Raw genomic sequence first — 13,421 nt, forward strand, 5'->3', positions numbered from 1 at the left:
GGGCTGAAGTCACTCACTATGGCATTTTCTGGCCATCTTGAAATATATGATGTACTGCTCAAGGGTTGACATCATCAAAATCTTGGACTACAGGAAGCCAATGAATACAATCTTTTCTCAAGACAGAAAGACAGCCAGAAGGGAACGTGTGAAAATGAGCAAACAAGTTGGGTGCTGTCCATTGGGTGAAGCCATTTAAATGGAAATGGAAACTTACTCTGGCAAGTAGAGGATTCTTTGTGCTGGTTCTCTTCCTCCAATGAAATTAACCTTAAAATACAAGGAGAGTTGATTTTATACCATTCTGCAAATTTATGTTTATGGGATAACTATTTCTTCAGTGCAAAAAATCTATTGCTTTGCTTACATCGTCTCTCTCTCTCTCTCTCTCTCTCTCTCTCTCTCACACACACACACACACACACACACACACAGAAAGAGAGAGACAGACAGACAGACAGACACTGGGGGTGGGGTGGGAGGGAGGATGGTTGGAAATAGAGCAAGGGAGCAAGCAAGGGAGATGGAGAGAGGGGGGCTCGTTTGTATGCCATATTATTTCCTGAGGAAGAAATAACATTGCTTGTGCTCTGTAATATTCTATATCATTTTCACAAATGAGTATGGCTTTACCATAAAGCACACACTTTGTAGTCATCTTGATGTTAGAGATAACTGCCGAACACTCATATAGTCACCACTGGGAAAACCATAGAAAGGGAAGAGAATGGTTAATCCTGATTCCTGGGGTTAAGAAAACGGACACTGAACTACGCAGAAGACAGAAGGCAGTGTCACTCCCAGAGGTTCATCAGAACAGCTCTTCCTGTGACTTCGCAGGCAGACCTTCCCCACCCTGACACTCACTTGGTTCTTTCTAGTGCTGTGACTCATTTTTATCTGCTACTTCTGAACAGACTCCCTTCTAAAACGTCACTTTTCACTGTCATTTAAAATAGTGAGTGGCATACGTTTTGAACTTTCAAAGAAGCACCAAGACACTTGAGAAATCTGGAATTGGTGAAAGTCAACACATCAAGAAACTATGTAGATCCCTTCTGAGTGAAGGCTAATGCTTTATTTAGACCGCATGGACTGCATTAGCTTATATGGTAAGATTCTTTGGGGATTTACTCTGGGCATGACTTCTAGTGGGGTTCACTATAGTACCTTGTCCTTTCTGAGCCCCATTCTGGCCTCCACACAATGTGGACACGGGTAGATGAATGCTCAGATAGTGTGAGAAGGGGTACCACAGAGAGCCCCTCCATTGTGCTAGCAGAGAGCAGGCAGTGCCCCTTACCAGGTGGCGACTGTGTGGATCCTGAACATCCTACCGTCTGGTCTACAGTGAAAACTTGTCTGTGTTCTGCACCAGACCAAATTTCCAGGGCTTTCTTTAACACTAAAAGGAGGCTACTGCCAGGAGCAAAATATTTCTCTGGGACTAAACACACATCCAACACATCCGAAACGTTCTTACAACTACAATAAAAATGTCAGCCTGTCTAAGCATAAAGCTGTCCAAGTTTTGGAGGTATGCAGAGGAGGAATAGAATGGGGGAACGATGCTTCCCGGGTCAGGCAGTTCGGAGTGACCGCTGTTCATCTCCACAGACGTCGTCACACATCCAAAGCGCCTTCCTGTGTCACATTAGGGATCATGTGCCATCTATGCTGCAAATTCACCTTGGTGTTTCCAAATAAGAGAAACACAGAGGCAGGCGAGCCGCTTTCTTCACTCTGGGCTAATTTTTTTTTTGTTTGTTTGTTTTTGTTTTGCTTCAGAGAAGAGAGAGAATAAGGGCAGAGCCGTGAAGGAAGAGAGTCACCCCACCACCACCACACACACACACTTTTAGACTACATGCAAGGTTAAGCAGTTTCATAAGTCATAGACTTCTGAAAGAGAAAAGGCGGGGGATTTCCCTGTCTAGGATATCTTGTGAGTGTTGATAACAACAAATGGAGGTCATAACCAGAAACCAGAGAGGACATGGAGCCCACAGCATGAGGGCGCCTGCGCTTTAGTGAGGACATGGGCGACCCCCTCCAGTCAATGGCCTCACCTGGGCTTGGCATGAGGACTGTGCTGCCCTCACCTGTTGGAAGGAAGTGCATATCAAGAGGAAGGAGCCTGGGGACTTACTGCCTCGGCTCCTGTGCCACAGCCTCCCGGTTTTCCCTCCGGGAGCTCTTCTTCTTTTCTTTCTCGACTAGCTTTTTCATAGGGTCTTGTAAGCTCTTGATCATAGGCCAGAGGTAGGAAAAAAGAAAGAAAAAGAAGAGACCGTTAAAGAGAAATCATCAGTAAAAATATATGCCTGCGGCCAGTGCCTACAACCGCCCTCAGAGTCGGAGCTCTGAGGAGGCTATCCCGGTAAGTACACAGGGAAAGGTTTCTGTGGTAAAGCAGCAGTGTTCTCAGGCAGATCCAAGGATTACAGCCCACAGGGGAGGGCTGATTTGCCACTGGATTCAAGGTCCTCCCTTTGTGATAAGCTATGCAGAAAAGGCCTTTTGGTTATGGCTAACTTCACTTTCCAACTTCAGCATGCAGCTAAGGTACACACGCTGTTCTTCCTGAGCCTCACTCCCTGACATTACAAGTGTCCACAGAAGTTGAGACAACTACATTTTATTTTTAATTTTAATTTTGTTTGCTATTTTTTTTTTTTTGTTTGGAGCTGGGGACCGAACCCAGGGCCTTGCGCTTGCTAGGCAAGCGCTCTACCACTGAGCTAAATCCCCAACCCCTGTTTGCTATTTTTAAATTTAAAAACCATCTTTAAAAACAGCAAACAACAACAACACACACACATATATATATGCATGTATGTATGTATTTATATATATATATGCATGCATGTATGTATACAGATTAGCATCTTCACATATTCTGACAGTTTAACTCCTACGGAAGGACAGAGCCGGTGTCTCTAAGTCTGTGTAGATTAAAAATAGGCAAGAGTCTTTTTTTGGCACACCATTTGCTAGAGTTACTGTTTTAAAGGTTTATTAAATATTTAAGGAAAGTTTTTTTTTTGTTGTTGTTATAAAGAAGCACCTCCTTACAAACTGCACACCAGTAGCAGAGACCTAGAAAGAGAGAGCAAATGTTTCCTTAACAATGAATAATGACTTATACAAAAAAGATTTCTATTTTGGGCCCCATTAAAATACAAACCTACAAGCACAAAAAGAATATCTCGAGATATTTAGCCTTCTCAGTACTACCAGAGTCCAGGTTCTCATCCTCTGGGCCTCCCTGCCTTTCTATCCTTGGCTCTTGTGTTCTTTTCTCCACAGTGACACACAGAGGGAGGCAGGCAGGCTTCAGGGCCAATGCGGATTGATTAGTGATGGCTGACTGGAGGCCTGGGTGAAGACGCTCGAAGGCTGTGTCCAGGCAAAGCAGAGCTGAGGCCGACTTTGGAGTCTGCAACCAGCACCAGATGGATACTGGTGTTACACCCCCCAACCACCAGCCTCGTTTGGATCCCCGTACTGAGTAATTTTCCGAAAATACCAATGTCATCACACCGCCCTTGTTCTCCAGACTTTATAATCGTTCCTTATTTCTTGCCACTCCCAATCTAAAACCCTCTCTGTTTGATTTTTGCGTCATCCCGAATGCCATGGTCCTCCGGTCTCTCTGCTGCTTCCCACTATCTGCAAAGCTGGACTTTTCTATTCAGCTGTAACCGCCTCCTCGGGGTCTCCCGTGTGCTTATTGTTCCTGTCCTATCTTTGTTCTTTCTAGTTGCTCGCCCTCAGAAATCCTGAGTCCTTTCAAAGCCCACATCAATTACTGCTACTTTCCACACAACTTCACCGGGCACTCCAGATTTAAGAACGTCCTTCTGACGCCGATTCGTGTTAACAGTCTGATCAGCATTTTATAGATACTTTGTACCAACACAATTCTTGTATTAAAAAAAATAGTTGAAACTATAGAGTATTTTACGCATTGCAAACATTTAGTACTAAAATTAAAATATATGAATGTTCCTGCAACTCACCAATGTTCTAATGCAGGGTCATGGCTTTTAACTCTGTGTTAAACATGTATTTATTTTGTATGTGGGGGTTGCCAGGGCACATGTGTGTAGAGCAGAGGACAAGTTGCAGAAAAGAGTCCTCTCGTTTCACCGCATGGGTCCCAGAGATCAAACTCAGCTTGTGAAGCTTACCAGCGAGTGCCTTTACCTGCGAGCCATGCGGTCTCTTCACTGAGCCTGTGTCTCTTCACCACATAAAGCCTTTCCATGCAGCATTGCTGTGATTTTTAATGATTCCCTGTCTCTGAACGTGAAACTGGTACCTTCGTTCAACAAATATTTCTGGAGAATCTACCATGTGTAAGATGTTGTTTGGGATACTCTGATGTCAGTTAAAAGAAAAATTATCAGCAAGTGAGATGCCCGGGCAGATCATTTAAACAGGGAGACAAAAGGATCAGATCATTGCTTCAGTGAATGGGATGGCCTCTCGTGGAGATGACATTTCAACTGAGAGTAAATGACGAGAAGTAACCAGCCACACACAGCTCGACGAGAAGCTTGAATACAAAGGCCCAAAGGTAAGACTAGGTCAACCTGTGCAAAGAAGTCACTGGGGCTGTGCTATAGCTGGTAAGAATGGAAGTCTTAGGAGACCCCCATACTGTGGCCAGCAGTGTCTCCCAGGGAGAGCATTCGTTGTCGGCACTGGCCATTTTGCCTCCTTTGTGCTGTTTCTCTATGCATGACAACTACACACAGCACAGGATCATTGTGTGCTGCAGCCTGGACTGTGAAGGGGAAATGCTACAATGGACAGGGTTAGAGCAAATGAGACAGCGGATCCGGGTTGTGTTCTAGACAGTTTTGTTGTCTATACAAAACGAAAAAAAAAAGTCCAGGAAAAGTAGTGTGCGAGTGTGTGTATGTCACATGTGAGTGTGTGTGTGTGTGTGTGTGTGTGTTAGACTTGTGTAACTATAAGTGGGAGTTCATCAGATGTCAAGGACATTCTCTTTTCAATACATTTGCCAATCACAGCATCTCTGTCTCTCTGTCTCTCAGCAGCTGTATTCTCCACAGAATGGTTCAGCTCGGATCAGAGTGAAGGCTGGAGTATTTTCAGCCAATGCTCCCAGGACTCACTTTTAGATCCCGTGACACTTGTCCAGGCCTCCTGGTTCGCTCAATTATCTTCTCATTGTGTTTCCTTTTTTGTCAATCAACCTTGGGCAGGCCATGGACGGACATGTCTGCTTCAGTGGGCTGCGTCTAGCTGCCACAGCCCCTGTCTAAACCCCCAAGATGCCTTGACAGTTCCATGGTTATCATCCCTCCTGTCTCCAGCCAACCTCCCCTCCTGACCACACTGGAGCAGCTCTCAGACAATCCCTTTGTAATGTAAACCACTCATTGCCTCTTTTCAAGCCTTTCCCCTGTTGGGCCATTAGCAGGGACTCAATTGTTGGCTCCCTGTCACCACAGTCACACTTAAGACACTATTGTGCTTTCCCAACAGAATGGCTGCAGTTCCAATTGCGACTTTAATTTACTATTAATAATTCCGGTGACAATGCTCTTCTCCTACATTACTATTGTTCCTATGATAATTTGGCTTCTGAAGCTTGGTGAGTGCTAAAAATTCGTATTTGTTGGTTGAAAAATTAATGTAATGTTCAGCATTAACAATTACGTCGATGTAGCTAAGGAAAGTCTTGGGGGAAAACTATGAAAAGGCATATAACACCATAAGGAAAATTAATGTAAACACACCAGCTTATTTACTCACTTTGAGAATTTTGAATGAAGGGAAACAATGTATTCCCACACATATCAGCTTTACCTGAAATACAGTCCACACGCCACAGAATTCAAACATTCTAAAGTCGGAAGTCAAAGATTTATAATATGTCCCCAGAGTTATACACTCGCTAGAACAATGATTTTTGAACACTGACAGTGGGCTTGTCTAACATTAAGACTTGTAGATCAAACAAAGCAAAATCGAAAAGGCTTGACAAAAGCAGAACCACACAAGAAGCTTGCTTCTGAGGAACGATGGCACTCACTGAAGAGAGACTCTAGAGGAAAGTTTGAAAGTTCATGTCCCAATCCCACCTAAAATTTAGATCACTGTGCGATGGTCCAAAGCATACCATTCTGTGGGATGGAGAACCATTTCTTGCCTCAACCAAGGTCAGTGGGGAGGGGGTACATGCGTGGGGTTGCTAAGGGTTAGGGACATTGGAAATGAATTTTTCAGATTATTTTGAAGTCCCACAACACAGGTAAAAAAACACTTGACCCTAATAGTCCCTGCAGAAGTGACAGCATTTTCTGAGTGACACGAATTCATGTTCTGGCAAAATGAACAAGTTAGGTCCAGGGGCAGCATGTGAAGAGACAGCCATCAGACAGAACCATTTTCAACTGCTGGCCTATGGAAGCCGCATCCATGTCCAGAAAAGAAACTTCCAAAGCATGTGCTTCTAAATCTCATCCCATCCAGGCCTTCCCTCAAACTGCTCGTGGACATCACTGCCTGTCAGAGTGCACAGCATCACTCCCCCGACTGAAAGCGTCTTTGTGGATGAAAGGGCATCTGCAGACTAAGTAACCTGTCCGCGGTCAGGCTGCAGCAACAGGCTAATAGTTTCCATCAAAGCACAAATGGGTTCAGGAAGCACACGCACAATATAGAAGATCAGCGTGACAAAGGAAATGTGCAGACCGGGCTTGCAAAAAAAAAAAAAGTCTTAAAAGGGAAACAGCTTAATATAATAAAGGGAATTACTACTTCCTGTATGAGGAAAATAAAAGCAGCAGCAACATTCATCTGAAAGAAAGCAAAACTACTCAACAAAACAAATTCCTCAGACAAAGGGCCAGCAGCCAGTCCTAAGAACCCAGACTGAGGCCCACCTTACACAACTGGGTAACTTTTCCTGTGGTCCTTAATTAGACACTTCGATTTCTTTGCTACTTTCCATTAATTACACTGTACACAGAGGAAGGTGCCAAATAGTTGTCAGGAAAAGGAAACAAAAGCACTTAAAATAGTTTTTGCATGGCCAAAAGATGCAGCGTTCAGCTGGGTGTGTGTGTGTGTGTGTTTGTGTTTATATAATTAGTACCACATGAGAGGTAAAAAGCCGAGGACATGATGCGTACCAGCCATGCAATTCATGGACATTTGGAACATATGTCCTCCTCTTCCCCACCCCACACATCCCCCACCATGTACAAATGACACCATATTAATCTAGTACTAGAGATAATTTTGAACTGAAGTGCGGAACAACAGACCAAAGTAAAACTAGAGGAAAAGAATCACCTTCATAAGACAGATAATCTTATGCCTTAGCACAGGGACTTGCTCATGGGAAGGCCTCACAGTGTGCTGGGAAGGGGGGGGGGTCCTTGGATTTATATCAAGCAGTGCTCTGGCATGAACACGGTTCTCGTCATTCTCAGGCCTCAGTTTACCCACCAGAACATGGAGATAATGCCAGGTATGCACATATAGGGTGCTGCGTAAGGCTAAACTGTGAGGATCTATAGTACTAAACACTACAAACCACGTTCTTGTCAGGACCCTGAAGGGCCTAGAGTAATGTTTCTTAACCTGTGGGTCTCGACCTCTCTGGGGTCAATGGACCCTTTCAATGGGGGTCATCAAATACCTTTGGAAAACACAAATATTTATAATTCATAATATTTATGAATTGCATAAATTCATGAATTAATTAATTCATAAGTTATGAAGTAGCACTGAAAATAATTTCATGGTTGGGGGTTACCACAGAATGAGAAACTGTACGGAAGGGTCTTAGTATTAGGAAGGTTATGAACCGCTGGTCTAAAGCGGGGCTGATGCCTTCCATTCTGTGTTCTACATTCCCAAGTTTATACTCTTAGGCTTCAAGTAGCCTCGGAAACATTGCTTGTTTCCTGATACGGAAGTAGAGATTGGGAGAAGCGCAGTAACTTGCTTCAGGCCATTCAGCCACAGACAAATAGAAGGTATATATATTTTGCATCTGTCTTTAAAACTGCACAATTTAAGAAAATGCCTTGAACAACCAAGTCAAGGACATTTACTCAACTTCCCCTCTAATGAGAAGTGTTGAGGACATGAAGGGAACTCCATTCGACTCTCTTAGAGGAGCCCCGTGTTCCAAGATATTGGAGGGGCCGTCACATAAATTACTGTTTTTACCTACAAGAGAGAACCTCAAAGTATTATTCTTGATTGGAAGCTAAGGCTGTTCTTTTCAAAGGTGGCATTTCTGCTCTCTCCTGCCCCCCTGCATCACAGCCAGGAGTGCCTGTGGGAAGCAACTCATAGCAGGGTGGTAAAAAGCCTGAACTTTCCTGTTCCCAGATCTAATGCACATGCAGAGCCTTGGGCAAATTACTAGCTGTCTCTGGGCTCGGGTTTCATTTGAAACGGGGGAATAAGATTGAACATACTCAAGTGTTCTGAAGATAATTCGAGGGTTGAATAAAATACAGACATTTTCTATATGTTAACGCTGAACCTGACTGTCATTGATTGTAGTCCTGCCCTTGCTACATTTAAGACTCACACATATAGGACAACTTTCCTAGACATTATTTCATAGCAAGTGTCTGGCACAGAAAAACTATACAGTGGGGGTATTTTTTTCTCTGTCCGGCAAGGAGAAGGTAGGGAAGAAGGAAGGGGGGCGGCAGGAGAGGACCCAGGCTGTTGTGAGGAGAGCTTGAGTGACCAGCTGCCAGGGAGAAATAATGCCAATCACCATAAGGCAGAGACAGCAACAGCAGACAAAACTCTGGCTCGTCTAGCTCAGATTTCAGTGGTGGTCCTGGTCAGCTCATCCATTCCCTCCTCCCCAGTGACTGAGATATACCTACAAATCTGTCCTGTCCAATGATCTGGCCTGGAACAGTTTGGGGAGAGGAGAGAAAGAAAAAGAAAAAAAAAGGAAGAAGAAGAAGGAAAAAAAACAGAGAAAGAAGCTTTGCTAAATACCCAGAGAGCAAAATTTGAAAGTCTAAAAGGATATCCTGGATGCTCGCCATAAGTAATTGCCTTGTTGGGACTGTTAACTAAAATAGCATTGCAGAGATATTTACCCAATTTTCATAAAAACTATTATGGCATTATTTTCAAAGCGAGTAACTACAGAGCCATGTGGACTGTCGGTAAATGCTCAAATGATTAACTGAGAAATGGGAAGGTGGGTGGAAGGAGGCTGCTAGGCACTTGAATTTGAGAAAAACAAGATTCAGAAAAGGATGTTTTGGTCTCTTGAAAGCTAAGAGTATTTTGGTCTGCAGAAGGATGTTCCATGCATCAGTGCTGGGACCCACACCCCAGAGAGTTCCCGTGGCTGTTCCCGTGGTTATTTTTGAACATGCTTGGAGTTGAGTTTTTAAGTCCAGGTTCCTTAGAGGTAAATCTTGGCATGGGTCAAGAGTGAGTTGCAAAGCCAACTTGTATGGCTTAGAGCCAGCCTGGCTAAGGAGATGGCACACCCTCACGACTTTCTGGCTTTTCTGTCCCTGGTGGGAATTACTTGAGAGTGGACCAAGGCCTGTGAGGTTGAAGGACAGGTTTGGAAATGGAACTACCAGATGTCCAGTGGAAACCAGGGAGGGAATGGGCTATGTGAGCCCCAGGTTGAGGCCTGCTAAGATTTGCCATCTTTGCTAAGTCTTACCCTTGCCTGTGAGATAAAACCCAACTGTCTGGGATGAAAATGGTAAGAAAATAACGGACACCAGGCTGCTGGACCTGGCACTGCTCTTCCGATGCCCTGTCGTGGCTGCCTGTCTGTGGCTGCCTGTCCATGGCTGCCTGTCCGATGCCCTGTCCATGGCTGACTTCTTAACTACACCTCCCCTATGGCCACTAGTGTTGCTGGACGCCTCAGCTGTGACTGCTACTCCCACCTCCCTCACAAGCACTGGACCCTCCCCACCAGCACCGTTGTCACCAGGACTTCCTACCCCGTCATCTTTCCTATCAGTGTCAACACCAGCAACCCTGCTACCATTTTAATCACTAACACCCACACCAACCAGTAGCAGCAGCAGCAGCAGCAGCAGCAGCAGCAGCAGCAGCAGCAGCAGCAGCAGCAATTCCTCCCCTACTCTTTTAGTCAACAACACCCACAGCAACACCAACACGGTCTTCACATTCACAGCCTTTTCTTCCACCTCACTTGGACCAGCACCATCACCGGTACCATCAATTCCTCCACTACCACCTTATTTTCGCTGTCCTCGCTGCCACCATCGGCACGGCTGGGCATCAGCACAGCTGGTCTGGCTGCCTGTGCTTTTCTGTACCCTACTCTATCATACCATCCAAGAAGGTGAAGGGCGAAGTGGAAAAATCTGCTGCTCCTTCCAAAACCACCAAAATGCGGTGTGTCACCGGGTTGTCCTCTGCCCGCAACTGACCATCTACCTCTGTTAAACCCAAGCACTTCGATGACTTCCAAAAGAAAAATGCATCCCAGCAGCACTCGGGAGTGTGCAAGTGTGAGGAGAAAGAATTTCAAGTCCATTCGGACAGTCTTGGGAAACAATGGCTCAGAGAAAAGTTCAAAAACAAGTGTGGCATGATCATACACACCTATAACTCAGCACTTGGGAGGCCAATGGAGGTGGACTGTGAGTTTAAAGTCAGCACGGTTTTAAGATTCTGTCTCAAAGAAAATGAACAGCCATTTTGCAGTGATGGGGAGGGGGGCAGGCTGGCCTTCGACCAGTCTTCAGAAGTATGTGTCCCTGTTATAAAGGGCCCAGGCTCCACCCTCAGTTGTAAAGGGCCCAGTCCTTACCCTAATATCCCTATAAAAATGCCCAGCTCCACCCACTGCCAGAACTCTGGATAGAGACAGAGGGCAATTGATGCAAATGGAACTGTAGACGATCCAGGGAAAAGCCACTTGACTCCTCTGTGGCTGTTGCCTGCCCTGGATCCATGGGGGGGATGTATAAGTGATATCCTGGAAGGATGAAGCAAACAACCACATCTAAGGGCTGGCAACTTAAGACAGGCACTTCTCTCCTAAAAAGACGGAATTTCATTGAGTTTCTTTAAAACGCTTTAAGCTCTGAGCCCACATTGCTCCCCACCCCCCGAAAAGGGACAATGCTTTCCAGATCCCGCACGTAACGTTCTCCGCCTGTCCCCAGAACGTGATAATTCCTGCCATGTGAAAGACATTCCCAGGTTTGGAATAACTACACAATTAATACACCGATGATGGGCAATTCATACAAAACATGCAATGAATCAGTAAGGGCTCGTGTTTGAAAACAGAGCTGGGGGAAAACTCGCCTCTTTGCTGGCGACCACTTGGGATGCTTCTGTTTTAAGTTGGAGGCCTTAAAATAGTCCTTTAAACATTTTTGTAAGATTACATTTCAAAGCTAAATATTCCCATCACGTTGAATGCTAAATGTATCCTACCGAACCGATGCTACACCCTTTTTCCCAAGGAAGAATCCACACAATCCCATCAGGTCTGGACAAAAGCATGTCCACTGTCCCAGGAAGCATTCCCATTAAATAGCTAAAACCATCACTGGAATATTTTGAAAGATGTATGAGGGAGAGATTCATTCTTGTAATGAACTTACTTAACAAAAGAACTGTTTTGTATTTCTTAGGTAAAGCTTCATTGGAAGTTCTGGGGCATGAGGTGCAGCCTCATACTTCTGCTGTAAGAGAATCTTCCTATCAAACGGGACACGCCGAGCGCTTAACACATTAATTATCATCCTTCATCAAGCATAAAACTAATAGTCAGGAAATACAGCTGCAACGGCACAATTACCAACGCACTCAGAACACACCCTGAAGCAAAGAGAGCAAATGGCTCGCTTTTCATTAGCAGAGCTCGGCAATCCTCTCCTAAGACAATGTTTTCTTTCCAGTCAGAATCCCAAAAGGCATGTTAAGGGACCATTTGCTTACGTAAACCTGGAGGACAAATTAATCGTGAAAACACTTACTTAAATTTCAAAATAGCCATTATCAATAGAGAATGCCGTTCCAAAATTACAGGTTTGAAAATTTGTTGGATGAAATAAAAATTTGTTTAACTATAGTCCCTGTGCTTTAGTACAAGAGTTCTAGGTACTCAGACAGCATCATCATACTTAAACAGGGCACATAGGGAGCTAATGGGTCTCATCTTCATGTTTTGTGGCATACAATTTGATACACAAGTGCATCTATCTATAAAAACATAATGACCTGTGTATAACAGGATTCTATTATGTCCAATGGGAGTCCACATAATTACCTATCAGCTTGAATTTCTAATATGCCATCCCTGGAAACCGAGATGAGCATCATTCGGGAGGCTAATAAAAAAAAAACAACAGCCTATTTGATGGGTTTGTGGGCGCTTAATTTGACTGTAACACCATCATACTTTAACAGATGTATCTATCCTACAAGATTATATTACAAATAAGCTATGCATTATTATTTAAGCTATAACTTAACAGAGGGTGAAGGGATATAAAAGGTGATAGTGAGCTGTCTGTGTAAAATATATGTAATTATGTCCCAAATCACAATTGTTAAACTTTCACTAAATTCTTGCTTAGTAGTCCTCTAACATAAGCAGCACAACCTTTCCTGTAGGGTGAACAGCATGGCACACCTCTCGGAGTCATAGTTTCCTCAGCCCAGGAGGCCAGGGATACACTCATGTTCTTCCATGCCTGTGGCCCTTTAACGTCATTTATATGTAGTAAACTCAAACGTTGAGTCTTCTTAAATTATATCTGAGGAAGAGGACATTTCATTTGACTCCCCAATTTATGTTTCATAAGACCAGTAACCTCTGGTTAGCAGTAAAGTATTTTTCTAGCATGTACAAGGTCCTAGGTTCAATCCTTAATGAAATGAAAGACCAACCCTAACAACAGAACAGCCCCATAGAAGGGAAGGTTGACCTGCTCAGGCCAGGCTAAGAAGGGTAGGTAGCCTGAGCTGTAACGTTAACTGATCTTCCTTGGTTGAGAGGGATACTTCCTAAGATGCAGAAAACATCAGCAAATCACAGAGAAGAAATGCAGCTGCTTCCCACAGAAACACGGCCCCTGTGACGAGGGCTGCTTGCTAACTGTGCAGACATTTGGCTGACAGACACAGTAAGAACTGAAAAGCCTCTCCTAGTAAGTCTGTAGAGTTGACGAAGCAAAACACCGCACGGTCAGGGTGCGTTCACCGTGCAGTACGTCAGTGAACACCAACTGAGCAGGGTAGCGACTGTGAGGACCAAGCATGGGGCTAGGCCTCCTTCCTGGAGGCAGCATGGGTAAAGCTCAGGGCAAGTGGACACTCCTGGGTCCCCCTTGGACCTTTACTCAGGCAACATCTTTGAAGGTTTCTATCTCAATATT

At 44.5% G+C, this 13,421-nt stretch overlaps 1 protein-coding gene across 12 annotated transcripts in view; it reads right to left on the reverse strand.

Annotated features, from left to right (window-relative positions):
* Window positions 1–13,421, reverse strand: part of Ica1 (islet cell autoantigen 1) — a 141,515-nt gene that overhangs the window by 22,786 nt on the left and 105,308 nt on the right. For all 12 annotated transcript variants that reach the window (XM_087659428.1, XM_087659422.1, XM_087659427.1 and 9 more), the window contains 2 exon segments: window positions 2,150–2,244; window positions 218–270 (listed from right to left, as the gene is read on the reverse strand). In XM_087659428.1, coding sequence (XP_087515554.1) covers window positions 218–270; window positions 2,150–2,244 — 148 coding nt within the window.

Source organism: Rattus norvegicus, chromosome 4 (genome assembly GCF_021556685.1).
Source record: "Rattus norvegicus strain SHRSP/BbbUtx chromosome 4, alternate assembly SHRSP_T2T, whole genome shotgun sequence".
Taxonomy (NCBI): Eukaryota; Metazoa; Chordata; class Mammalia; order Rodentia; family Muridae; genus Rattus; species Rattus norvegicus.